This window comes from Phalacrocorax aristotelis, chromosome 23 (assembly GCF_949628215.1).
Source record: "Phalacrocorax aristotelis chromosome 23, bGulAri2.1, whole genome shotgun sequence".
NCBI classification, from domain to species: Eukaryota; Metazoa; Chordata; class Aves; order Suliformes; family Phalacrocoracidae; genus Phalacrocorax; species Phalacrocorax aristotelis.
In genome coordinates this window covers 4,366,304-4,394,119 of record NC_134298.1, presented here as the reverse complement: position 1 = coordinate 4,394,119, position 27,816 = coordinate 4,366,304, and the positions used below count along the sequence as shown (strand labels likewise).

Here is a 27,816-nt window from a genome sequence, read left to right as displayed (position 1 = left end):
ACAGTCCGCTTCCCAGAAGCCTTTTGCTCTAATCTCAGTAATGTATTCTGTTCAGCAAGCCATGCTCTTCCACCTAGTCATTTATAGCCCTCACTCACTCAATTAGCCTGTTTTTCTACATAGCTGCATAAAAGTCCAGTCTCCCTCCCCTGCCTGTGCTTTCTACCCGCCTGGACGCCTCTCTCCCCACCACCCATCTTGGGAAAACTGCTTGCTGGACCCTGAATTCCTGAGGATCTGTAAGTTGATGCAATACCATGAGCCTTCTTGCCACAAACTCCAGACATTCCTCCCTCCAAGGCCTGACATTTAGACGTTCATGCCTGTACAAGTCTCGATAACAATTCCTTCCTCATCCCTTCTCTGCTCTCCCCCCATTCTCCTGCCATCTAAGAGCAAGTCTGAAAAACAACAATTCCTTCCACAGAGAAAGGTCAGCACCTAGAAACAGTCTTTTTTTTTTATGATACAGACTCAATTTTAAGCCTGTGCTATGTGATAACATCTGAAGCTAACTTCCTCCACAGTCCCCTCCCTTCCCCAGTAAGTCTCTTGTTAAATTGTTCCTTATCCCCATCTTAGCAACTCCCAAAATGAAAGAATAGGAAGTGGTGGGGTTTTTTTTGGAAAAAAAAATCAAATAAAGAAGAGAAAGTGCACAGGGAACAGCAACAGGCATGCAAAAGCAACAGTTTTGCTCAGTACCCAAAGACTGACTTTAAAGTAAGGTATTGCTCTCTTCATGTCACCCTGTTGAACCAGGGAAAAGAATTACACTCAGCCCATGCCAAATAGCATTACAATTAGTCACTACTGTGCAATATGCTTTTTGAGAGGTGCAGGGGGAAAAAAAGCTTCAGACTTCGTGTACGCACTCTCCACTGCATCAGAAGAGAAGAGCCATTAGGAGGCAGACAAAGCAAAATCACACGTATCCAAACGCACTCCTGGTCCTCACCTTATTGGCTCTAATCTGCTTGTAAATGTCCGTTTGCTGCCGGATTCGGTATTCCAGGTCCGAGACGTGGGCTTGGAGCCAATTCCAGCGACTGACGATGGCTGCACGGTCTGCTGCCCATCTCCACTCTGCCCTTCGCCTCCTGGAAAAACAGAGAGGGGAAGGGGGGATTATTTTGAGTGTGATTTTAATTATACAGTCCACAAAAAACCCCAGCAGAACTGACAGATAGATCAAAAGCTACATACTGAATGGCATGACTGATACCATCTAGCCACTGCTAATAATTACCAACCGAACTACAGACATGCTATAAAAGCCATGCCTCCGCAAAGCAGTATTAAAACAACTTTTGGTACTCAGTGATTGAAGTCCTGCCTATGCAAGCGTTAAGATTTTATTCCACGCTTAGCTGAACCGGCAGCTCCAGTCCTACCTGGCCACATCTGCCAGACCCACTTTTCCAAATCTTGCAGAAAACAAAACCCATCTGCCCTCCCTTCCTTGACATAGCCTCTTTAAAAAAAGACCTCTGTCATCAGTCACAAAATATGCCTGAACACCAGCGCATACCACGTGGCTGCAATTAAAACTCAGTGGCAAGTTTCACAACACACCATCATTCGGTTTTAAGAGTAACCACTGTTTGGAGACGAGTAACAGAGCTGACAGTGCCTTGCACAAGCTGCTCCCCTGCAAAGAGGTGTTGCAAAGGAAAGCGGGCAACAGTAAACTTGATTTCTGCATCTGATGGCTTGACTGAGCAAACAAAGAAGCCAGGAAAAAACATCAGAAAATTACCAAGTGAACAACTCCTCCTGATCTCGGGGCTCGGAGGCGTAATGTGAGAGAAGGCGAGCACGCGTGGGTACATGGGGGGAACCCACACACTTTGCAACTCTCGACTGATTTCCTACCTTCTTTATCCTGCTGCAAACACAAAGTACGGTTCTGCAGGAGCATAAATATGCTTTCACGAGTGCACGGACCACACCATTACATTTTACGATCAACTGTTACAAAACCACCCTTACTCTCTTCTACTGCACTCCAGGGCAGAAAGGAACACGAAGACGGTAAGGTACGTATAAATCCACGGCTCTGCTCTTCCACGTTAAAAGACATAATATGAAAATATACCCTAAGTATCCTGATTCTGGTGGATAAAAATTAAGGCTACCCAGAAAGGAAGAAAACCACCACATGGTGCAGGAACAAAGCAGCAGCAGAAACCGCATGGACAAATCCAGTGCCACTGCACAAAGCCTTTGCCACATCGGGATGTTTGGCAATTAAGAAATTAATCACAAAATAATTCCCTTTGCCCATCTCCCCCTCCTTCCATAGCATCTTTAAACCCAGCGACGGCATGCGGGGCAAGGGAGCCACAGCAATGTCCAGATTTTCCTTCCAAAATCTAAGCAAGAAGTCTTCTGCTGAGATTAACCCGTTTCAAAGCTGAAGCCAGCCGTTCTACCAAAAGCAGCACGTGGTAAATGAGATTTACTACTGAAGCACCTCCAGCTGCAGAGATGGTAAGCAACAGCAATAATCATGTTCTTAGAAGAATCTACACCTCCTGTGCATCTGCCCTTATTTAGGCGTACTGCTACCAAATGCACTTGCCTAAAAAAGAAATTAAAAAAGAAAAAGCACCAGGGTTATTACTAGTTTCAAATCGACTAATAGAAGTACCCTGAAAGGAGGAGTTGGTTCCTTCAAACTGCATGCGAAACCCACAAATGTAGAACAAGATGCATTCTCCATATTCTTGCTGGACCTCCCGGCTGCGTGGGCGCCGCTGCTTCAGTGCCAGTTCAGATGAGGCCAGATTTCCACCAAAACAGGCAATTGTGTCCGCTGCCTACAGTCCTCCCAGCCCTCTCTGAGACCATTTTCAAAGCACTTTTAGGAGCTTAAGTCCTCCTCTCTGGAATATTTCCCTGTGTAAAGCGACTGCTCTATTTTGATCAACGCTGACCTTGTGTTAGGTGGAAATTTTAATATTTATTGTAGATGGATGCCACAGCAAGGCCAGATCTTAATCCTCCATTAGTTACACCCAGGATACAGTCAGCAGAGCCCGAGACAAAAGGCGGCCAAGGCAGCCGAGCACTGGGGCTGGGTAAAGGTCTGACGTACCCCACCAGCGAGGCAGAGTGACCACAGGGTTAATCTGGTTTACAATGGGCTGAGCAGTTGCCAGCACCACCCCAGCATCACCCGATCATGCAGCTCTAATCCAGATCTCCGGCCCAGTCGTGCTTTACTCTGTTCCAAGGATAACGCCTTCCAAGCCTTACGGTCCCTCCCCCCCCAAGGGATCTCCAGTCTGAGCCTAAACGGCACAAAATCCCCTCCACGACACCGGAGGGTGGAAAAGCAGAGGGTAGAAAAGCGGTGTTTGGGAAGCAGATCTCCCTTATCTTGCAGAGATTGCTGGAAAAGCGGCACCGCTCCGACTCAATCACCTGCAAAATTGACAGCGTTTTTATGTCGTAGTTTCCCACGTTACTTCTCTGCCTGCCAAGTTTCAGTGAAGTTCTGCCATACTCTCACTTCAGAAGCTAAGGACAACTTTACTGGAGAAGAGTTAACCTTTTTTTATAGCTTAAAAACAGGAAAGACCTCTGCAACGGCTGTGCCTACTTTTATGGCATCTTCAGCATCTGTGGATGCAGTAGACTATCCAGACCCCTAGAAAGTTTAGGGCTCTAAGCCAGATCTGAGCAGGCTTCAGTTCGCTCTCTGGGGATCCACGTAGCACTGGGAATTGGTTTTAGAAATATCAAAAGCTGCTGAGAGCACCTCCAAACTGCAGCTCCTGTGCTTGCCTCTGCAACGCTATAAAGTGCCTAAGTCTGCTGCAACAGTACTGTTAAATACATGTCATTCTTTCGCTCAGATTACACAGGAATTGAGATTAAGTAGAAAAAACACCTTACGCCCATTTAGATTCCTAAGCAACAGGGCAGCGTAAGCAGCAGCAGCAGACCTGCTCCTTGCCTTCAAATCAGGACACATCCTACTCCAGAAAAACCCAATGGATTTAAACCAAAAATAAACCAAGAAAGCGAAACACAGTAACATGTACTTCATCCCATGACACCCCGCAGCATAGGTGGAGGGGAAGATACATAATGATGGCTCAGCCACACTTTCCAAAACGGTACTGAGCGTAGTGTGGTCCTCTATATTTAGAATTGAGCCTTTTTCAGAGCCTGTTCAGCTGCACCCTTCGGGGTCAGCAACATGCATGCGCTTTCCTCACGTAGATCACCTTCTGGGTAACAAGCTACGTAGCTTCTCTAGCTTTAATTTCTATACAAATATTGTGAAAGAATGGTTATTTTCTCGACTAGCTCTAGAAAGTAGCAACCACACACAAAATACAGCATCTGAAGTTGCTGCAGTCAGCACCGGCAGTCACCTGAAACCTCAGCCAGACACCCCGCTCCGGGAGGGGGGGGGAACCCACTTCCTTTCTTTCTAAACATTAGGGACTTTAACGTGACAATTAATTAAAAATTTTATTGCACTTGCCCAGAACGGGTTTTGGATTAAGCCGAAGACGATGACTGAAGAGACGGCCAGATGGCTGCAGAGAGCAGTTTCGCTGCAAGCAGGCTGCACGGCTCGTCTTGAGAGCGGGTTTTGTGCTTCGAGAGGCAAAGCTGCTGCGGGGAGTAATGTCAGCAGCAGCAAAGCAGTTAAATCCTGCACCCTCCCAGGGAAGCCATTTATCATGCTGCTACATGGGTGCGCTCTACGCAATTGCAAGCGCTTGCACACAATAGGCTACAGAGGATGGCACGGGACAGCCTCTCCAGCTGGGACAGGAGGGGAAGCTCATGAAACAGCATGGAAAATGAATTATTTAGGAGCCTGATCCTTTTAAAAAACAATTTCCCAGGTAGACTCAATCCCCTTGTGCAGGCACCGGCGCGCGCAGGAGAGCGGCCTCAGCAGACGACGCGACGGCAGCGACAGCCGCCCCGCGCCCAGCTGGCGTGGCACTCAGCTTGACCGACAAGGACAGCGTCCTGCAAACTTAAGCAGATGGTGCTTATTGTAAATAGTGCGCGCGTGCAGAATTAGCAGCCTTACGTCTCCTCGCGTGGAGGGGACCCGCACATGCTCGGAAGGTGCCCAGGCGGGCCGGGAGGCTGGGTGGGAGGAGGAAGAACGAGCGGGAAGCTGAGCCAAGCTCAGGCCGCAGGGTTATAAATACCACGGGAGGCTGCGGGGCTTCACGGGAAGAGGGTGAAGGAAAAATGGGATCCTTCTCCCCCATCCAGGGCAGAAGACCTCAAATGCCGCCCTTTGTCGCTGTAGCCTCAAACTGGTGCCGACAGCTCCCGTCCTGCGGCGCCAGGCTCCCCGATGTGCTGTGCTGCGCCCGCCTCTCCAGCAGGAATGCACAGCCTTTAGGAAACTACAGGGAGAAACTTCATCAACATGACAAATTCTCAGAGGTAAACACTTCTTCCTAAAAAACAACGGCCAGTTTAATATGACTGCAGAAGGGCAAGGGTGGGGAAAAAAATATCCTGTGGTACATCAGCCCAAGTCCTTGGGACGGGCTCCTGTCCTTCCCCAAGTAATAAATGGGCAACCATGGGATAAAACGTTATCATAAATGGCAAAGTCAACTCCAGAAAACAAAACCCACCAGCCAGGTGCTCCTGCTGGGCAGCAGCGTCCCTGTTTCAGAGGCAGAAGAGCCACCAGGACAGGAAGGTGGCTCGCTCCCGCCAGCCCAGCAAGGTACCATGGGGCAGGGCAGCCAGCCCCGCACACCCCACGGCTTGGCTTCGGCTAGCTCAGAAAGGGGCGTGTGCTCTCATCTTATTTTTTATTTTTTTTCAATAAGCAATATAAGTACAGCCCTGCCAATGAACACAACACCACCTCAGTCGATGCATTTCCATCGGTACAACCTGAGCTAGACCCGGTTCCGTCATCTCAGCAGCCATGGTGCTGTAAAAGCTGGACAAGCTCCATAGAGATAAGCCCTCCCTAACACAACCTCCGCCTATGGTACGTGCTGAAACCAAGCCTATGTATAAAAATCAAGTCCAAGCTGTCCACAAAGCACTTCTGGGTGAAGATGCACAGGGATCTTTCCACTTCCAAGGAATCGCACGCCCGTGCCCTCCTCCCATGAGCAGCTTTTATATATTGCCTCAGAGGAAATTCAGGCCCATTGCAGTTCCCTGCTGCCGGCTGGGTTTGTACCAGCAAGTTGTACAAGACGCATGTTCATTTTGCTTCTTCTGGAGCTCAGAGAAGCTGTGTTTCCTCCCTCCACCACGCAACCGGTGGCGAGAAGCCCTTGCCGGCCATCAGTCTGTCTTGCGTTCTGCCAAGTCCATGCAGCTGAATGCCAACGGGGCAGACTGAGACAGCACCCACAAACTGGGGGAATTACAGATTAGCAGAATTATTTTTCACCAGGAGACTGCCCCACTAAAGACCCAGCTGCAAAGTGAACAGAGCAGATCCACCAGCTGCTGCTAAACCATCCTGATAATGACACAGAGCAGTACAGAAAAATGAAGTTAAAAGATTTCAGATTGGAAAGTTACGGGCTGGAGGGGAACTACACACCAGAACCACTTCCAGGAGTCAGCAGTAATGGACGAGAAGCAGCCGCTGGGGGCTGGAGTGAGATCGTTTCCACCACCCAGAGTACTTGAGCAAACCCAAATCACCTTGATGTTAAATGAGGAACAACAGGTCACACTGGAAGAAAGAGCGTCAATGCCGAGAAAAGAAACGTGACACGCAGAAACACTGAAAAAACTTTTCAGGCAGACAAGCGGGCTGCGCAGTGACATGGCAATGGAAGAGATTCACCGAGAACCAGAGAGCACTTTCGGCAACGAAGCACGAGCCCGTGGTGAGCTGCACCACAGCCGCCCTGCCGGCGCGCTGGGCAGAGGGCAGGGGAGCCGGCACACCCCGGGCGTGCGGCTGATCTGAAAGTCCTCAGCCTCTGATGCCGCCGGCCTCTCCCTTGCAGCGCAGACACCGATTAATGCTGCAACACGAGGCAATAAGCTGCAGCTTTCCAGGCACTTTCCATATGGTTCCCCTCCTCTGCTATTTACTGGCATATTCCCAGTAGCTTTTCTGTCCCCTGAAACGCAGTCACCTACCAACACAGAGGCCACTCGATATTTACTGTCCCCCTTCCTACGTACCTTTTGATGGAAGAAATCACCAAAGACCACCAGGTGCGGTTCAAAGCCCCAGATTTTGAGACTATCTCCCAAAAGACACACAACCCCAGCCTCTCTCACCTGCCAGAGGCAAGCTGGGAAGGTGTTAGATGATTTCATGTAGGAGGCTTACCGTGGCATTAGGACAGACCCCAAGAGGTACAGTAACAGGACATTTCTTGAATAAGACAATTAAGTACCTGTCCATCAAACGAGCCTTCAGTACTGGGAATCAGGAGGTGCTTGCCAGAAGACCCACAACTGGGGTCCAATTTGACAATCCTGAATGTGCCGTGCTGTGGGGAGAAGGATTTAGCCTCTAACATGCAGCTGAGACACAGCTCGGTCAACATTTCACTATCTGAGGGAGAAGGAAGGGAGTAGAGATTGTAAAACAATGTCCCATGCAGCTTCCTCTGCAAGCCTGCCTGCATGGAGCTGGTTCTTCACGGAGGTCTCCATCCTGCTCCACTCTTGTGCTATATGGCCCAATTCTCCTTTTCTGGGTTGTCCAATCCCACCCCCAGCACTGACTTGCTGGAGTCCCACCCCAGCACACCACATCCTTTCCCACCAAAAGCATGGCCCACACTGCAAACCTGGGATTGTTCCGGAGCCGCTGCCCACATTCATCCCTTGTGAGTCTACCAGGCTTTGGATCTGTCTGGAGGGGTTGTCAAAAAAGCAGGCTGGGTGCTACTGTTTTGCCATGAACTGCTCCCAACGTGCCAGCTGGTTGGCTTTGGATTGATAACAACCGCTTTTGGCCTCATAAGGCCCTTCACACACTTGTCCTCTCCCCGAGGAAGCAAGAAGAAATACACGTGTGAGATCTCATCATCATTTACACACATCTCTCTGACTGCACCAGCCAATTTGCAACTGCAGGAAGCCACAGACCCATCCCAAATTTTGATTCTGCTCCAAAATCTCTGCACGAGCTGCCTTCCTCTTCCCAGCTCTGTACTCAACTCCGCATCCCACCACTGCCAGAATGCTCAGAGATGCACTTTGTGCCTTGCTGAGAGCCGCCCAAGTACCGGCACTCGATGCAATTCACTGTTCTTAACTAGAAGAGGGATCTTGCTGCCAGCTACAGCAAACAAAAACGGGGCACACCACAGCTAAGTTCCCATTTCCACCTGGGAACTTCAGCAGGGACAAAACCTGCCAACAGACCACAAAAGCTGTTTCAAATATGACAGTTTATGACATTCAGCTGTCAACTCTATTAAAGGGCAAATCATCCAAATTAATTCTGCATGCTTTACTTGCATTACCTACCACAAGGCAGCAGCCCCAGGGCAAAATTTAGCCATGCAAATGCAATGCAATGTTTCGTGTCCCTACTGGTGCAATGCCCACTCCTGAACAATAGTGAGATGCCAAGAAAAATCTCATGGTTAAATCAACTCCTGTTGATTCACCGGAAACTGAAAAACATTAGCATTAAAATCAGGTTTTAAAAGTTTCGTATATCCCCTTTCTCTGCTCATCTCTTGAGGGGCTCCAATTCCAGTACTGAAAATAAAGTAAAATACTGGGATGCTTGCTGTTCGAGTCCATGCTAGGGACAGCATTACCAATGCTGCCGCACCCTGGAAACCCGGGACATGCCCAAGTGAAAAATCCTTGTGCTCTGCTCACATACGCAATTCTGTCAACAAAAATCTAAGCATCATCCCCCCAGCACTACACAAATGCAACTTTTTCAATTGCTCTCATGATCTTTAATTATGCTTCACTAAAGAAGAAAGAGATTTTGCATCCAATTCAGCTGCTATTTTCCAGTTTGCTCCTGTCCCCATATATTCTTCGAGTTCATTCCTCAGACCACTAAGCTTTTATACTTTTTTTTAAAAACCAGTGCAAAACCTGATCTATGGGTGGAGCAAGAGTTAAACTCTGCCAAATACTCTTGCATGACAACTCCAAGGGAGGAAGAGAAAACCCCACAAGCGCTCAAGAACAATCTCATTAGCTGATCATAACATTTCTGCCTGCGAAGAAGCCAAAGTGAACAATTTGTTCAGCTGAACACCCGCCCCCACCCTGTGGACAGAAACATCAGCTTCTGAAGGGCTCTTCTATTCACAGCATGTGCTCGGCACTAATCTAAATCTAGTTCAAACCTCAAGTCGCTTCATTCATTCCCGTATTCAGGAAAACTGAAGACCTCTAGAGGCTGGGAGTAAAGAGTTATTTCCACTGTTCCTCACTGAAAATCCCCCACTGCTCGGGGGAAATTTGTGAGCACGAATCCTAGGGCATTTTGCTGCTGAGTAGGGCTAAGCAAGGATGCCAGGCTTCTGCCCAAGAGAGAGGGCAGCACTGGCCGGTGGCCAGCAACCCAGGGGCCGTGCATAATTTGCATTCAAATAAAGCAGATCACAACTGCCCTCCTTTTTCATGATGAGGAACCATCCAAACCACTCCACCGGCCACAGCATGCAATGCTTTGTCTACAGAGCAACCATCACTCGGATCAGGATATGAAAGGTTTGTTTTGGCATCTCTAGTTCATTTCTATTAAAAAAGAAAAGAAAAAAATCTGGCCCAGGCCAGCCGTTAAAAGATGCCTGAACTCCTGCATGGAAATTATGGCAGGACGAGACTGCACAGCCTGTGGCAACTGTGCACAGCAGAATGCAAACTTCTAACACGCCAGTTGCAGAAACGGCATCTAGCCCACAGCTCGATGCCGATACGGAGCCGTGGGCCCCGCAGCCCCTCAACCCAAGACCATGCTCCATGCTGCAGTTCGTTTCTTGCGTTCCCCCCCACTTGCTGCTGCAGCCAAAGCCTTTGCCGCAGGTCACTCTGTCACGGTGGTTTCTCTCCTGCAAATATCCCCAAATCCCTTCCTAGGGGAAGGTAAGTGCAGCCCAAGGATCCAAGAAAACCCTTGGACAGGTACAAAACTCAATCCACAAATGGACCTAAAGGTGGGGAAACAAAAAGAGGGAAACTAAGAATACCAAAGTGAAACATCTGCCGGGGGCAGGGGGAGGTCAGGGACCCCCCCCACCTGCTCATTGCACAGAAAAAAACCCAAGCTACCAAACCACCTTCAGAGCCCTTCCTGCCTACTAGTAAGTTTTACTGTGATTCAGGACAACTTTAACTACTTTAGAAGCTGCCTAACAAAAATATACTTGAATCCACCCTTTGAGAAAGAAGTTTTCCTCCGAAATAAAATGTCAGGGGATTATTTATGTTGTTCAACAACATCATCACCATCTACATACCTCAGTAACAAGCTTATCTTAACAAGATTTATACTTCTGAAGTGCAAATGGTTTCAGAAAAGGAAGTAAAAATCAAGCCACCCTGCTAAACTACCCTTCGTCCCTTAAATGTAATGCTTTGAAGAAGAATGTGCGCCATGTAAGAGGAATCACAGCAAGCAGGCAGGGAACAAGCCAGCAAATTCCATGGAGATCCACACACAGCAAGCAAACTGTACTCCGTTTCTCGTAGGGAAACTGAAAACCATCATTTTATTTACCTCCCGTTTTTAGCTCAGAGCAACACTGCTGGTAGGTGAAACACCACCCGCATCACCTGCAGAAACTTGTAACTTCAGTTCTCGCACACCCCTGTGCCATGTTCAGTGTCTGGCTGTGCTGCAGAAATGGAGTTAACAGCCGAAACCAGAGCAGTTCAAAAACACTATCATCCGAAGGCAAAATGCCACGCTGCCCCAGGCACCACATGAGGTGCATCAGCTCGTGCGCTGATGACACAACATTTCATCCCGATACGTAACAATTTGGAGCCCACCATCTCCCAGGTTTGGATCCTACAGGGCGAGCCGGCAGTGCGGTGGTGCGCAGCAGCGGTGACTCACGACGTGTTGGTGATGCTGAGTCACTCGCCTTGTCTGTGCTGGCCCTTTCTCAGTCCCATCCGGAGTCCCAATGGGAACCCATGAACCTTGAGAGGAACACGTGGCAGCTTTCACCAAAGCCTGGAAATGGGAGAATGGTCGCTCAAAAAGGTTGAGTGGATGCCTTAATAGTTTTTGGTTTTAAGAACTGGAAGGATGCAATAAACGTCTTCTGTTTGGATACTGACCCTAAAATACTCATCAAGGCCATCAGCATGTGGGATTTCAGACACCAGCTCCCAAGCAGGGTCTACACGTAATGCCAACATGTTCTGCCCACACAACAGCAGCTCCGCTGTGCCCATCTCGCCTATAGCCAAGCCAACAGGAACCAAACCATGCTCAACTCCATGCCAGCAGGTATCAGAATGAGTCCCGGGGAATTAATCCCAAGGGACAGAAATACACTCCTGTCCCCTGTGCCAACATGACTTACGTACTCACAACACAGTGACACAAAGAGAACGCCCTCCAAACAAGGACATGGGAACCGGTCACTCAGACGACAGGCAGAGAGTGGTAAACAATAAGGGGTGATGTATTTAATGCTTTCCTGGCAGAACTTCCCATCTCCCCTCGGTCCTGCCCAGCACAAAAACCCTTGCACAGCAGACCTCGCAGCAGCTTGGACTGTGCCGCAGCTGCTCGGAACAGGCATTTGGGCACCTTCCTACCATTTTTCAGAACTTACCTTCCTCTGCCTCAGCTGACCTGCAGCAAAAGCTGCAGTCGCTCCTTGCTCTTACCAGGCAAGGAAGTCAAGGCAGAGGCCACCAAAGATTCAGTGCAGATCTTCAGTAGGAGCCTCCTGCTAGCACTGCGTAAATGAAAAACATGCAACTCTACCTTGCCAACCTCTGCTCAGCTCCTTTCCATTAATGGGTGAATCTGCAGGGATATGGAAGCGTGAGGGGGAAATATGTAGACTAGAAACCACCACTTCAGCGCTGGAGAGCACTCCAAGCTTTTCCCAGTTTGGGTCTTTTGTTTCATTATTGTTTTTCATAAGCTTTAAGGCAAAACATTATGCCACCTTCCTAGTGCTCCTCTTACCACCTCCACCTCATTCATTCCCAAAGACTACTGCAGAGAGGATCTTCCCAAAATGCTCCACTCCCCAAGCCAACGGGCATACACAGATGCTGCTCCAGCCCTCTGCTCCCAAAAAGCTCACTTCACCGGTTCCCGTGAAGCTCTTACTCTCCTCCACTGCCATATTGCTACCCCCCAGGCTTGCCTAACTTCTTCAGCTATCTCAAGGTGTGACCTGTTTAAACAAAAGAAAAAAAGTCCTAATTTTCCACGAAGCCCAGGAAGACCCCTAGTCATAAGGGCTCTGGGATGAGGTGCACCCATTAATCATAAAGAGATTTCAACAAAATGACCGTCATAGCCCTATGATTTCACTTTCCGTTGAGTTCATGACCAAGGCATAAATTCGGCAGCACGTCGATCGTCAGAAGCAAAATAGCATGGCCCAACAGGAGGCTCTGCTCAGACTCAGAACTGGAGGTTAAATGGGTTTTTTCTTTCTTAGTTTCCTGAATGCTTTTAAGATTTTTGCTGAAATTCTTCACGCTGGTTGCCACAGCTAGGTTTGAACTTTTGCGTATTTCAAAACCAAGTGCCCCAGATCTTTACGCTATGACATTTATGCAATGCCCCAAGCATTCATTCAGCTGACTGTCTGAAAAACAGCCATTCCAAGCTTTAGCTGCTCTTCAGCCCTTAACAGCAACAATTGTTCTGTGACAATAGCCTAAAATTCTGATTTTATTCTTTCAGCTATGCCAGTGCAAGTACTTTGGCCCATGTCTGAATCCTGTTTCAGCACCCAAGAACTATGGAGCAAGGTGTGGGGAGAGAAGGAGAAGATAGGGGAGCAAGCTGGGGACAGGAGGCAGGAATCAGCAGAGCGTGGACATGAAGAGCTGGCTGTTACGCCAGCAAAACCAACTCTCCAGATGCACAACAGAGCAGCCAGCTGAAAAATACCACGTTTATAAGAGAATTTATTGGACCACTTTTCAATATAGTTCTCCACATGCTCACAAGCAACTATGCAGGCACAGCAGCCAGCAGAATATCTAATACTGCCAACGCAGAAAAGCTGCCTGATCATCATCGCACCAGAAAACACAAGGCAGTTTGTTACCCCCCACAGCTAAATCCGGGAACAAGAAGGTAATGCTATACCTTGCACGAAAGGTGTTTATAACTGAACAACAAAGTTTGCTCCAACTGCAATGCACTTTCAGTTCACTGAGAATTCTTCCCTTAAAGCTCTGATTAATACATCATTCTCAACAATATGAACTAAGTACCAGGATTGCTCAAGGTCACAACCAACTTCTTCCAGGAGTATATCCTCCTTTTTGGTGAGTAAGGCCCTTATCCACATTGTGATTTTGCTTACAACAGCTTCCTAACAGGTCGGGGTTGCACAGGACAGTACAATCATTACCTTTTTTAGACTCATATTTTTCATTAGAAGTTATACTTCTTCCATTAGAAAGCAGAAAGTGGCAGAAGCACTAAGCCAATGGAAATTTTACTCTTCAACTTTTTTCTCCTCTTCACATTAAAGGTGGGATTTCATCAAGAGATTTACAACCTTCCTTTGGCAAAGTAGGTAGGGACCAGCGACCCCTGTTCACTAAGAGGATACAGTACATGATAACAGAGGCTGGTTTTACCATCTTCACTAATGCATCGTAAGCACAGCCAGGAACAACTACAACAAGCCATTTCATTGAATTTCTTTCAAATAAGAGATCCTGAAATACTTGAAAAATTGCACATATTGCAACGCCATCCTAAAACTCTGCTTGCTGCCAAAGCACCAGAGAAGGGCACGCAGGCAGATATACTGGCAAAGACCAGAAGCCAAAGCACCCCCCAACATACGCCTGTAGAAAACCAGCATCCTCTCTAGGAAACACTATAAAGTAAATAAAAGCTCCTGGGACGTCCTCGGTCAAAAAACACCTCATGGGCTGGGACAGCCAGGGCTTGCAGCAGCAGTCACCACGTTCCAAGAAGTTATGCTTGAGCAAACAAGCCACTTCCCAGCTCCTGGTCTTCAACCAGCAACAAGACACCACCTCACACTTGGCAGCACGGGCCGATCTGACTTTTTGGATAGCTGTAAACCAAGCTTCCCTGAAACGAACGCAGTTAAAACACCAAAGAAGAAAAGGAAGCGGGTGTTCAGCATCTTAAATTCTTCAAGTGCGCAACAGAGAGGAGACAATTAGAGCACAGAGTAAACCGTTTGGAAAGTTATTACACTTGTTCAACAGCAAAGCCCTTTGTACGTGTGCGAATAGAGTAGTTTGGTGGCAAAGTGGGGGAGCGTTCACTATAGACCATTAGTGGCACAATCCCTGGAGAAGCAAGAATAGAGACTATGCAAATCAGGATCTATTGTTAAAAGGGAAAATTTATTTCACATTCCTGAGCAGCAGTGTTCCTGGAGCATAACAATTGGTGAGGCCCTTCTGCTGAGTACTGCACATTTTTATGCTCCACAGTAAATCAATATTCCATAATACAGAAACTATGTTAAATTATTGCCAGTGCGAGGACAGCAGCTCAGAGCTCCGGTTGGTGAACAGCATTAATACAACACCATGTCAGCACAGAACTTATTTGGGACATGCTTTTTATTGTTCAGAAGAGTTTACTGAAGGCAGAATTTACGGAATTATTCTCCAGGACGTTAAAACCTTCCAGCTCATGCCATGAAGAGAACAGCACCGGCAAAGGCGGTTTCCTGATCGTGCTGCCCTCAATTTGATCTAAACAGGTGCAACGAGCCATCTCAGTGTTGCAAAGCTTTCCACTCAGGCAGCACCAGCAAAACAATCGCATGATCAGATAGATACCCAAGAAAAACTATAGTCAATATTGAAGTGGAGAAGTCCTTGGATCCCCGTGCCCCAGCTCTCCTTGCAAGGGAACGTGACTACTCCCTCAGTACTCTCAAACTTCCCAGCATGGAGCTGGTAAGGACTCACACGGGATGCAGACATCTGCCCAAACTGTTTTCAGCTAAGCAACTTGTGATCCCCATCAATCCAAGCAGGACTGAAGTGAACAGTCCAATAAATAAAACATGCTTTCATTTTTCTCCTGGTTTAGCTTGCAGGAGATACAGACCCTTCCTCTTCTCCACCACCCACTGCACCAAGTAAGTACTGACAGAGAGAAGGAGGGAGTAGCACCGGATACTCCAATCTTTCCAGGAATGAAAATGCAGCTTCAGTCTCTTCACTTTTTATTATGCAGCCGTTAAGACCTGAGGTCAAAGGGTGTTTTGTCATGGATCCTAGGGAGGGGGAGTGGTTTTGTTTAACTCCACAGGTTTTGCAGCCCAAGATCAAAACAAAACTTCAGGATAAGTGATTACACTGAAGCAGGCTTCTCCTCTAGGCCTGGGAAATTTCTGCACTGCTGAGATGACCTCACCCTCCTTATCTGCTCTTTCATGTCCTTTTCTGGGAGGGAAAGGAGAGCGCTTTGCAAACAGAGATCTCAAAATGCAGAATTCCCGCATGAAGTTTGTGTTCAGAAATTCAGCTCTGAGCATCACAAAATTAAGCTCAGCCCTGTACCTGAAGCACAAAAGCCCTAAACCCTCTTCACAGAAGCCTCTTCTTACGAAGCGTTTTTCCCCCGTCTTCCTCACCGCTTATTACAGCAAGCAGGTTTTTAAGCTCACACAGCGGTTTAAGTCAAGAAAAAACTTATTTGTTTGGACCACGTAGTGACATTAGGACAACACAGGTAGAAGCAAAGAAGGATTTCCAGCCGAAGCAGAAGTTGCCAAATCAGCTGAAATAGGCAGGGAGTAAGGACGAACTAATGGATTTTAGGGAACATTGAAAGAGCAAAGAGAGGCAGCATCGATACCTAACAGCGTCAGTGGTATGAATTCACCCATCAGGTGCAGTCCCAAGGCTCCCCAATTCCCCTGCCTTCCAGGGGAGAAGCAAGAAGCAATCTGCTTCCCAGCCCCATGTGGGACAGCTGTGCTGCAGGAGGCAGCGGGAGCACTCTGCAGGCGTGCAGTCACATCTCATGCCCACTTACTCACGGGCTTGCTCTGATTCCCAAGCCTTCAATATGAGTTGCTTCCGAGTTGTAGGAAAAATGAAAATATATTTTTTCTGGCTTGAAGCACAGGGAGTTCATCCCTGCTCAAAGTAATAGAAGTACCAGGCCTTTCAGGAAAAGAGAACACCCACTGAATAAAGGTGCAGATATTCCCTCTGTAGTTGCAGTGCTCTGCTGCTCCGCAGCTCACTGCGCAGAAGAGTTTGCAATAATACATGTGCCTACACAGGCATGCCCTAACGCAGTCCCCCAGCAGACAAAGATCACCTCTTTAGTCTAAAATAGAGCGAGGATAAAGCTACACATCAATATTAAATCTGAAGGTCATTTAGTCAAGGGAAGGGGCAGACGTGCTATTTCTGGCATCGATCCAAGAGAAGTTTCCTCTCTCATCCCAAAGAGCCCTTCCAGTTAACACAGAAATAATACATTTCTGGCATCCAAGCCCTTTATCTAAGAAATGGGATAAAATAATCCTGGCTAAGGGACTATACAGTACAGGATTGTGAAAAAGTCCAGAGGGAAATGGAAAGAGGAGAGAGGGAGAATGACAGGAGACTAATGTGAATCACACTATGTTCAGTGTTGCCTTAAGCCACAGAGAAACACGGCACAAAGCGGCCACGGAGCGTTGGGGTGCCACGGGCAGGGAGAAGGGCGGCTGCTTCTGGCCGCTAAACTGTGGGCAAGCAGCACTAGAGACAGCAGATCAGAAGGTATAAATTAAGGAATTAGCAATTACGTTCCACAGCAAAGGACGCAGAAAGGTTTCACGACACTCTATGAAATCCAAGACCAGGATCCCAGTAAGGACGCAGGGGTAGCTGCTGCGTTTTGGGTGGATAAACTGGGGGCACAAGAAGGAAGGGGCTTTGCGCAGAGCTCTCCTGGAGCGGTGGCTGAGGATGGCCAAAATGCAGCAGACTTGGAGGCTGTGAAAAACCGAGTTTTATTCCCACTAGAAGAAAGGCACAATCTGCATTGTTCAGCCACGTGAAACCCCTTTTATAACAGATGCTCCAGCATACAAAGGACTGAAGAAACACAGGATTCAAACATCAAATGGGAGACACAAAAGAGCATCTCTGCTTTCCAAGAAAGGACCGGGCTCTGACCAGGTCGAAGAATCTTCCAGAAGAGCAACTCTGGCCGCTAACGTATTTCACCTAATGAAGAGTTTTCAGGGAACTTCTCATCTCATCTGCATGCAACAAACCGACACATCATGTCACTTCCCTCCGCTAGCGCTTGCCACAGTTTTCGCACCAGCGGACGTCTGTCAACACCCATGAATTTCTTGGGCATTCCTGGCTCCTTTATCAAGTTTTCCATCAAAAAGCTTATTTAATGAATCCACAAGCCCCTCTGCATGGTCCCACAGAGCACAGTTTAAGAACCCTTACTATCTTCTGAACATGTTTGCCAGGAGCAATTAAAAACCAGTGATTTCTGCGAGAATAAATTACTTATTTAACTAGTACAAAAGTCTGCTTCAAGCCAGACCAAAGCCTGGCAGCGCCTCGTAGCTGTTTGGGCATCACACACCAAGGCGATGCAGCACCATACCATGGGAAGAAGCGTCACTGCCGAGCTGTGATCCGTCTTTTCCGTTTAAGTAACTATAAAACAGATTCATCACCAGCTTCAGTGGGAGTTCAGGAGAGCGGGTCATACTGGCGGTGCACACACCCAGCCACTAACACATGCAGCCTGTACCAGAGAAACTTTAATTTTGGCTCGCAAAGCTGTTTAGGGCAGCAGAGACAGCAGCGAGAAGGGGGTATTTGACTGAACGCAGACCCGAGTGCGGGATCAGACTCCCTCGCCCTGCTGCAGAGGTGGTGAGGGCTGTCCTGCACACCCTCAGCGAGTGGCGCGGCACAGATGAAAGGTGGCACGCGCTTCAGCTGGAAAACAGAATCTGGATGATCTGCTAGGAAATGATCGAGACAAAAAAGGACCGAACGCTCCACTTGGCAAGCCATCTGAAGGCTGCGAACTGAGTCATGTCGGTCGACATCCTCTCCTCCGCTCTGGCTGTGCGTTCCGCGCTTCGGTACAAGGACAAAACGCGCTCGGGACAAGCCACTGGGAATGAAAAGGGGGAAAAGGCTCGTTGCTGGAGCTCCACCTGTCCCCTGGACAGAGGACTTCAGTCTCAATGCTGTCAAGCCTCCACCCTTCAACAGAACTCAATGCGCTGTAAAACAAGGACCTCCCCCCAAACATAGTTTTATCCACAGGAGGCCTCTGCTACTCGCTGTGGGCTGACAAAGGCCTTAATGTTTAAACTTACAGATACCCTATTTATTTTCCTGAAAAGAGTATGGGGTAATTCAAACCCTGAGAGAGCATGCATGCCTTAGAGGGGGAAGGAAGCAGGATCTGAATAAGTCCGCAGAGCTCTTTTCTGCGGGGCTCAGAGCTAGCAATGCTAACAAACGCTGGAATGCAAATCGCTGTTTGCTGAACGAGGCCCCCGAATCGCTGTGAGACCCTGCAGAGGAGAAACCTACCGCCACTCCGCGGTGCCCCGTTCTCAAGGGCTCCTCGGTGTCGCATGTGCCGGCGGTGGCAGCTCGCTGGCCGAGCGCCCGCGGCGGCTGCGTGTGGCTCCAGCAGCAGCTACGAGGGCCGCGTCCACCCCGGTGAAAGGAGCAGTCAGGACATGCCAAATACACACGGCCACGCTGGGCCAGTTCGGATGTATGTGGTTGGGCAGATCAGCAGCAAAGTGAGTAAGCGGGTTGCTCTTTAACCAGGTTGCTATTTAGATGGTCATGATATTAGCTTCAAAAGTAACATCCAGCTACAAGCCGCATGAGAATGAGCGGTTTATACAAGGTCTCTATTTTGCTGGATTATCCCAGAGTTGCACCAGATTTCAGATTTAAGTCTTCCTTTAGATAAAGGGAGAAGCTTGTGGGCACCCCCTTGCTCACATCGGATAGGAAGGGTAACGAAGCAAGTTCTTGAAACCAAAGAATCTCATGAAAACAATGAATTCTTAACTGCAGCATTTCAGCAATCATCATTTATAGCATGTTTACATCTTCAACACAGCCAGCCATTATGCAAAGGCTAGGGGGAAAAAAATGGCTACACAAGTTTCTTCACTCCAAGTGTCACCAAGGGCCGAGGCGGACATCAGTACAGACTTAAGCAGATGTGACACTTAAGCGCTACCCGTTCCTTCCCCAAACCTGCCTCTCACAATTATTAGAAAATCCCATTAGTTTCAATCCAGTACTTCAGACAGAGAAATTCCATGATACGAGAGCTTCGGTTCAACAACTACAGTATAAATTCCCCCCACCCTTCTGTTCAGACCAGATACAGGTCGCATAGCCAGAGCAACACAGACCATCAGCGCATCCCAAACACCACACAAAACAAAACACCCCGACATTTCTCCTAGCCTCCTTGCAGCTTTTTGTAAGACATTACCACACACACACACAAAAAAACCACCAAGCCACCCCACAGAGGTTTTAGCTTGGTATAGACCAGAAGTTTCATATGAAACACAACTTTCATTTCAGGTACATGCACACATGTACAAACCTTTAACTCGCTTCCACTCTGGAGTGCTCAGAAGGGCACAGAAATGAACAATGTAGTTTTTGAGTGCCTCGAACACCAGCTTAAAAGTTAATGGGCTGGAGAATCAACTCCTGGGTTTTCTCTCCAGTTCTTCTGGTAAGGCATCAACATCCCAGTGTGTCCCACTAAGTGTCGTATATATTTTTGCTACCACCTCCCTCGTAACTCCTGCTGTGCTGGGCAAGACTCTCTTTGATCCTAGATACCCAGAGCACACACAATTATTCTGGTTATGGTGCACAGCTTCATGTACAAACCTCTTGCTGATGTGCAATTTTCATCCAAACTCCTCAGATGTCACTCCCTCAATTCATGGCCTGTTTACATCTCTAAAAAATACCTTTCCTCTGTTACAAAATGGTTACTAGGTCTCTAGTCATGCTTTGGGCAGAGGAGACAGGCTTCAGATTAAAAACTCTGGATAACGCAGAGAGTCCAAATACATGAAGTCACAAGTGCGCAGCCACATTTCTTCTACAGAACCAAAAGGTATCAGCTCACAAGATTTACAGAAGATGTGAACTACCACTGAGAGCAGAGACATGGAATCAACTCCAGGTAGGCTCCAAGGAGGAAACCACATCTGACCAGGAAAAAAAGCAAAGGGCAGACAAGAAGAAAGAAGTATATGCCTGTATATCCATGGTGACCTATGAGGGACTCTAATACTTGAGCTTATTTACTGTATCACACAAGAAAAACTTCCCCTAGGGAGCAGGACATCACAGATGTACCACTGCAGAACCCTGACCGACAGCTGACATCCGTCTCCTGCAACGTGGCAGAGTGGTGGTGGGGAGGAAGAAGGTCTTATCGTTTAAGAGGCTCCAAGCTGGGACTCCAGTCCTGAATCTGCTAATTCGCTGCTCCATCACAGATTTGCCTTTTGATCCTGGACATGTTACTTGACATCTTTTTCTCATCTCTACCATGGCCAGAGGAGTTCTGGCTCACCTTCAAGAGTAGCTGTTATCTATGGTGTATTTATTGTCCCAGGCAGACGACTGCTTTAGACTGGAATGGATTTAGTATCAGAGATTCCACCGTAACCATCAATTTACTACCTTCTTTCCTTTAATTAATTAAGCACATGCCAAAAAAACTTCCCTCTGATCAAGACAGCGCACCCTCCCAAGCAGAGTGAAGGTTGGCGAGCAAAAGCTGAACAAAGGGAGGTTTTTCACCTTGTGTCGTGGCTAATCATATGGCCGCCCTCTCCAACTGCAAGGGCTGGAGCTCACAGGCAAGCATTTTATGTATTTTATATACACACACACAAATTTAGAAGTGATTATATGGACTTTATTTCATTTTTTGAGATCAAAGAAAAAGGGGGAGGGTCAGCAGCAGGTTAACAATCCACTCCTTGTAGTAACTCCAAGAGCTATTGTTTGGGTTTTTTATCAGTTCAGCTACAGGAGGCATCTTCTATGCAAATTTGGGGAGCAGGAATGTGCAGCCGTTTGTATGTCACGACTGGTTACGTGCTCTCGGATGCTTTCTCATTCCCTCCCTGCAGCTCAGGTTCTTCCCAGAGAGACTTTCACTATTTCACGAAGCTGGGAAAAGACTTGTTCAGCAATTCTTTTTGTCCTGTTGTGCTCCATTTTCTTTCCTCAGTGTCTCAAGGGAAAAAAAAACACAAAACAACACACCTATAGCTATTCCTCCCCATGAGTAATCTTGAATATGTTCATTAGCATGCCTGATCTACAAAAGAAAATATACGATCTGATCTACAGCAGCCTACATCAAGAGGGTCCCCCCCAATCCCCCCCTTTTGTTTTCAATCCACCTCTCCCCGAAAGCTGATTTCACAGCGACCTTGCCAGCTTGTGCATCAGAGACTGGCCAATAATTAGTTTCAAAGGAAGTGGCAAGATTTCCTAGATACACGTGCTGTGAAAGCCCCTACGCAGCAGGGGCATGGAAGTCCAGTACGCTTTCAAAATCCTGCCATCCCTTCACAGCCACCTCTGCCTGTGTAACATTCAATTATGGGGGAAAATAAACCCAAAACTACACATTATTTGGAAGCAAATGCACATGAATGTGTGAATGGAGATCCTTAACCTCAGATCCATCACAGGCAACACAGATCTCTTCCCCCCATGCAGGCAGGAAATTGAAAGGGAGCCACCTTATCAGCACTGCTCTGCGTCCTCCTCCCTCTCCCTGTGTTTTCCTTTGCTATCTTGAGCAGAAAAGCGTGGACAATACAATACCCTTCCCAGGACAAATCCAACCATACTGCATTGTTCCCTGTGTGTATGGCACCATCCAACTCCAGTCATATTAAGGGTTTTTTTCAACTATTTATACAAGGCATGAAAATACCCCAAACTCAAAAGCACTCCCCCCTGCTAGATAAGCTGCTAGGTGGGACCCAAGGACCTGCACTGGAGCAGACCAAGCTCCCTACTTTACCATGAACTCTTATGGGGGGGATTTGGGGGATTGTTGGCACTTCACTGTTTTTTCTGGACTATGCAAAGAGCAGCAAGAAAGGAGGCCCATCAACACTGGTACTACCACAGTGGCGTGTCTCATCACAGCGTTGTGTCCTGAAAGCAATCTTGCAGCTTCCAGAGCCCACTGCTGGGCTTCTGCAGAGTCTGAGACCAGCTGCAGCAGATCCGAGCCTTAATCCTTGAACGTGAGAAAGGCGAGAACCCCGATTGCAGGGGGCAACTGGCTGCTGCCGCCCACCGACAGGTGTGGACTCAGGAACCTGGACTCGTGACAGAGCCTCAATGCTCCCCTTCATGCCAGGCATTTCTGGGACAATGAAATCACTGTCCAAAGCTTCGTAAATAAAGTTCCTCTGTGAAAGCTGAACTCCGGCAAGCAAGCGCTGCAACCCAAACCCGACCCCACCTCCTGCAGACCTTGGGCAGCCAAATCCCAACCTCCAAGGCTTACGCTGCTGTCGTGTCCTGCCGTGCCACTACCAGAAAATTCTCTGCATGGACCTGGTTTGAAACCAACACCATGCAAATTTAAAACGAGACCAGAGATACCCACTAAGTCTGATGGGTAGTCATTGGACCCGACAAATCTGACAGAGGAAGTAAGTCTGGTCACAATTCACAGCCCTTTTCTGCAACCACTAGATAAAGGGGTTGTGCACACGTATTTCATAAATAGGTCAGAGAAATGAGAAAGCAAATGACAGACAGATGGCACAGCAAAAGGGGATGCGGAAGAGGAAGGGGGCAAGAGCATCCAAGCCAAGAAAAAAGCATCCAAGGAATTCTTCAATGAAATCCTGGTTTGGCTTCACAGCCCCATGCTCCAAAGTTGACAAGTAGTAAATGTGAAGCAGAAAGTCCGTTTTACTTTGGGCGTGGATATCACATCTCCAAGCACAAGATGCTGTTCGCCTCCCAGCAACTCACATTCAGAGGTGTCAACGTCTTCCTGGGAACGGAGCCAAGGTGCACTTATAGTTACGGTCTAAGGGACAGCATGAATTTAGGGCACACTACTCCCAACTTTCAGCAAAATTCCTGCTGGTGTCAATATACCCTTTGTGCAAACTTTACAAGACAACCATCACCTGTGTGCACTGGAGGAAATAATTACGCCAGCACATGTAGCGCTCTGTCAGAAAGAGGGAGGCCTCAGTGCTTAATCTCATTTTCTGACATAATCCCAATACATCCACTGTCACTGCAGAACCAACACCCATTTTAGTATCTTCTGCAAATGTTTATTTTTTGTAAAGTCTGAAGCTCCATATACGTAAAAAGAAATTCTTTTTCTTTTTTAATGTTTGTTTAAAGATTACTCTTTTTTGGGAAAAAAAATAATCTTTGGTACTCCACAGCTTCTGGACCAAGCCATCAGCATGGTTCTCTCAAACACACAGAGCAAACCACATCCTAGATGATGAGCAACTGAAAGGGAAGACTAAGAGCAGAAGGCATTTTGAGTCATTTCTGCAGAAAAAAGAATTTAAATAAACCTTGATTGAAGGATCAAAAAGTAGTAAGATGCATCACTGAGCTGGATGGCTTACTTGTACCAACAGCAAATTAAAGCATGAAAACACACTTAGCACTTCTGACCATATTTAGCAGACACAAAAGAATATAGGCCAGAATTATAGTATTGGAGGGGTATTTTTTTTTTAAGGGGTAGGGGGAAAAAGATGCTTTTAAAGGACTTTTTAATCACTCATGAAAGACACTGCTGGAATTTGAACACCATGATGAAGCCTTGCTAGAAAAAAAAAAGGGGAAATGATCCATCCACAAGCAAGCCAACTTTAAGTAAAGTTGCATTGACAACAGTCTTAAAGCCATCACATCTCATATTCATATCTGAGCTCTCTTCAGGCGGCAAGAGGCAATGAGATCACGTCCACAGGTACTTATATTTGCTACATGGCTTCCCAGTCCAACAGGCAAGGGAGGAAACAAGAACTGATGGCTACAAGATTAAACTAAGCACACTCAAGCTAGAAGTAACAAGTGTTTTTGAAAATCAATTCTAGCTCAAGCAAACGGGAATTTACTCAGCTAAATCACACAGCCCCTGCGATGATCTCCTCTTACATAAATGATCTCATCTGGCCTTACGATCTAAGGGTACAGAAAGAAAAGTATTCTTGACACCATTTCTCTAAGCTTTCTTTCCTTCTTGTCCTGCCAGTTCTCTCAGTATCATTTTGCCTCCTTCCAGCAGCTTTTCTGTCCCACTGCCTGACGCATTGCACCGCTCTATCCATCTCAGTCTTGTCCTGCTCTTTAAGACCAGCCGCTGGAAGATCAAGACACATTGTCCACATACCCTGTGTGCTCATCCAGGGAGAGATTTTGAGCAGAAAATATTTTCAGTCCTAGCAATGTGTCCCAACCATCAGTACCCAGCAAGTACTAAAAGTATTAAAACATTCAGCTGCGCTAACTCTGACACAGTATTTTTGAGAGACAGAGCCAAGTGTTTGAATCACTTTGTGGAATCAGCTCCGTAGTGGAGGCTTCAATCCAAGATTTCGTGCTAGTTTCCATTAAATTCTCCCCCAAAAGATCCAGAAAGTGTTGAGATGCCCTCTCAACTGCTCGCTGCTGTGCACATCAATTAAATCAGAAGTTGAAAGCTGGCTGGACAAGGATCAAGAACTGCAGCTTCAGCAAATTTTGGTTGCCACTTTAGGCTGCCTAAAAGCATATATAGAAAATAAAAGCTACGCAGATGGCAAGGATCCAGCAGAAAGCACTGACATCAGATCCAATGCATGCCACCTTCTTCAAAGAAAGCCTATAAATGAAGAAAACCAGCACGCAAGACACTGTTCCTTCCACAGATTTACTACTTGCCTCAATTCCTACTCCATCACCCGTTTTCAGCAGCTAGCAGAGGGCAGAAGGGGATACCTCAGCCTGGCAAGTCAGTCTCAAAGCACAGCTCAGCTCTGGAGCAGTCATCACCCATGCACCTGGCAGCAAGGAAGGTTTGCTACCAGAATACCTACCCTTTAAGAAGCGATGCTCAGGCACAGTCAGAAGGCGCATCTACCTCTCCAGGCTGGAAGGGGATGTGATCTGGGTGGAGCTTACACCTGTTTCACACACTATTAACAGGACAATAAAGAAACTAATCATGTCTGGGAATTCAGTAGATATTTATAGCATGTTGGCAAGTGTGTTACCCAGACAGCTTCACGCAGGTCCCTAAGCTAGATGTCAGGGTTACACTCCTACAGCCACATGCACGGGGCACCCTAAAATGAGTTAGACTTGAAATGAGTTAGGCTGAGTTAGACTTGAAATACGAGAGAGCTCAAGCGTAACTGGGTCCTTAAAAGCAATCCTCCAGCAGCTGACAGTTAAAAAAAAAATCTTACTGGAAACGTCATTTTAAAGACCTGTATCAGCCCCTTCACAGAAGAGCCAGAGATCAGGGTCATGTAACCTGTGGGTGTCTGATTTATTACAGGTGATCTGAGCAGGGAGAAATTCAAATACGCAACTAGAAAACCGGGAGGCGGAACAGACTTGGAATAAGCATCTCTTCTTGCAGCTACCCCCATAAGCAATCCCAGTGCTTCACCACAGCTACAGTCATCCTCCCAAAGTCCCAGTCAAAACTAAATGAATCATATACCAAGAAAAGAGCAAACAACCGAAAGTGTCTCAGCTCCAATTCACTGGAGAATCTGATTACTCAGATTGTCCTGCAGCTAATGGAAATAGAGGCACAGCGTGACAGAGGTGACACAGCCAGACTATGCTGGACTCTTCCTACAACAAAAGCAGTACTCATTTTTTCCTCAAGCACTCACAGAGGAACAACCTATTGCAAGCATCTGTCTCCCTTTCTGCTGCTCTGTTGACAAAACCAATTGCCTTTTAAAATGTATTTAGTAATAACAGAACATTTTTTAAAAAAAAAATTAAGCCTCTCTATTGATTTCATATAGCAGGAAAAGAACAAGCTGCACCCAATTTCAAATGTTATTACAGAAAACATATGTAAAACCAGAAAAAGCATTATCTAATTGCAGCAGTAGAGCATCCCTACATCTGCTCAACCAGACACTTTGGGTCACGCTTTACTCAAAGGTACAGAAAGTGGGACAAAGGTGGAAGGGAAGGAGGGGGTTAATAAATGTGAAAATTCATTATGCAGCAATTCTGTTCAACCACCTACTATTCAAAGATGAAGAGTGCTGACCATGTTTATTTTCCAAGCCTTCGCAAGCTCCTGCAAAACCTGTGCATGTCTTGAGACAAAATGGATAAATCCTGGGGCAGTGAATAAAACCTGTGATCCTTCCTTCCACGTTTCAATGCTTCTCCTGGTTATATTCTTCTTTTATAGGACAACGACCCCACTTCAAGTTCGAGAAACCGTAATTGCTTCAAAACAGCAAAGAATCCTGGAGTAACTATTCTAGGCTTCACAACACTGGTGGGAATACAGCCCTCAAGTGAATACAGCTTCAAAAAGCACCCTATGCCCTCTTCCTCTTTCAACTCTCTAAAATAAGGCTTAAGAGGAAATCTGCCAAGACGCCAAAGAATAAGGCCACCTGTTCTGCGAAGTGAACTAAAGGAAGCAACAATAACCCACTAGCAAAAGCACAAAGATAAAGGTTTTTAAAGCTTCACTGCAATGCCAAGCGCGCCAGGAACGGTTCTCAAGGACTTAACACCCTGTAACGTGTCCTCTTGTCCCTGGGAATGAAAGGATCTCTAAGCTATCCAGTTCCACACACACACACACAAAACAGCGGTGTGGCCTCCAGAGGTCCAAACAGAAGTACTCGCAGAGTCATTGTGTTTACTTCAACTATTCTGCTTACCAAATTCAGTCCTTCGGCTGGTTGAAATTAAGTAATTCCCAGATCTATGGCCAACGTAGGACAGCATCATGGTTTCTGGAACGCGGTATTATGCATAAAGTAGTCAAATTTGGTCCTTGAGCAGAGCAAGTGGAAGAAAGAGCTCATTGCTGACTCGTCATTTTACTAGAAATGACATCAGTTACATTGGCCCAATTAAGACCTATATGAAAATTTAAAGACTCTCGCAAGCAGAATCAATTTGGTGCCGCACTCGAAGCGGTAACGGTGATGCGATCACTGGGTTTCTGGTCAGATCAGTAAAGCGATTCATATTCAAAAGTGGTTTGAGTTTTCCTCCATTACCCAGAGGAACTATCAGCTGCTATTTTTAGCACCCTTTGCCAGCCCATGCTGCAACGTGCTTCCAGTCAACCTATATAACACTGTAAAGCCTGCACAGAGCACTAGAGATAGCAGCCTGCTTTCAAACCTAAGCAAACGTTAGCTAAAAGAAAGTTTAAACCTTAACTGCTAGGTTAGTTAATGTTTGTGTACCGCTTTCAAGACGAAAACACTACATGTGCTAAGCATTATCATCAAGTCTAAGGAGAGCAGACTTGGCTCTAGTAGAGATACTAGAATTACATACACACAAATTAAAACGTTTGGATCCTTTCCAGGGCAGATCATTCTGAATTTGTCTTTCTGCTTGTCAGAACACAGCCACACA

The 27,816-nt window shown here is 46.9% G+C and overlaps 1 protein-coding gene across 6 annotated transcripts in view; it reads right to left on the bottom strand.

Annotated features, from left to right (window-relative positions):
* The window catches only part of KANSL1 (KAT8 regulatory NSL complex subunit 1), a 101,718-nt gene that overhangs the window by 29,971 nt on the left and 43,931 nt on the right, over window positions 1–27,816 (bottom strand). For all 6 annotated transcript variants that reach the window (XM_075117133.1, XM_075117136.1, XM_075117132.1 and 3 more), the window contains exon 3: window positions 959–1,100. In XM_075117133.1, the coding sequence (XP_074973234.1) occupies window positions 959–1,100 (142 nt within the window). The remainder of the gene's footprint in view (window positions 1–958; window positions 1,101–27,816) is intronic.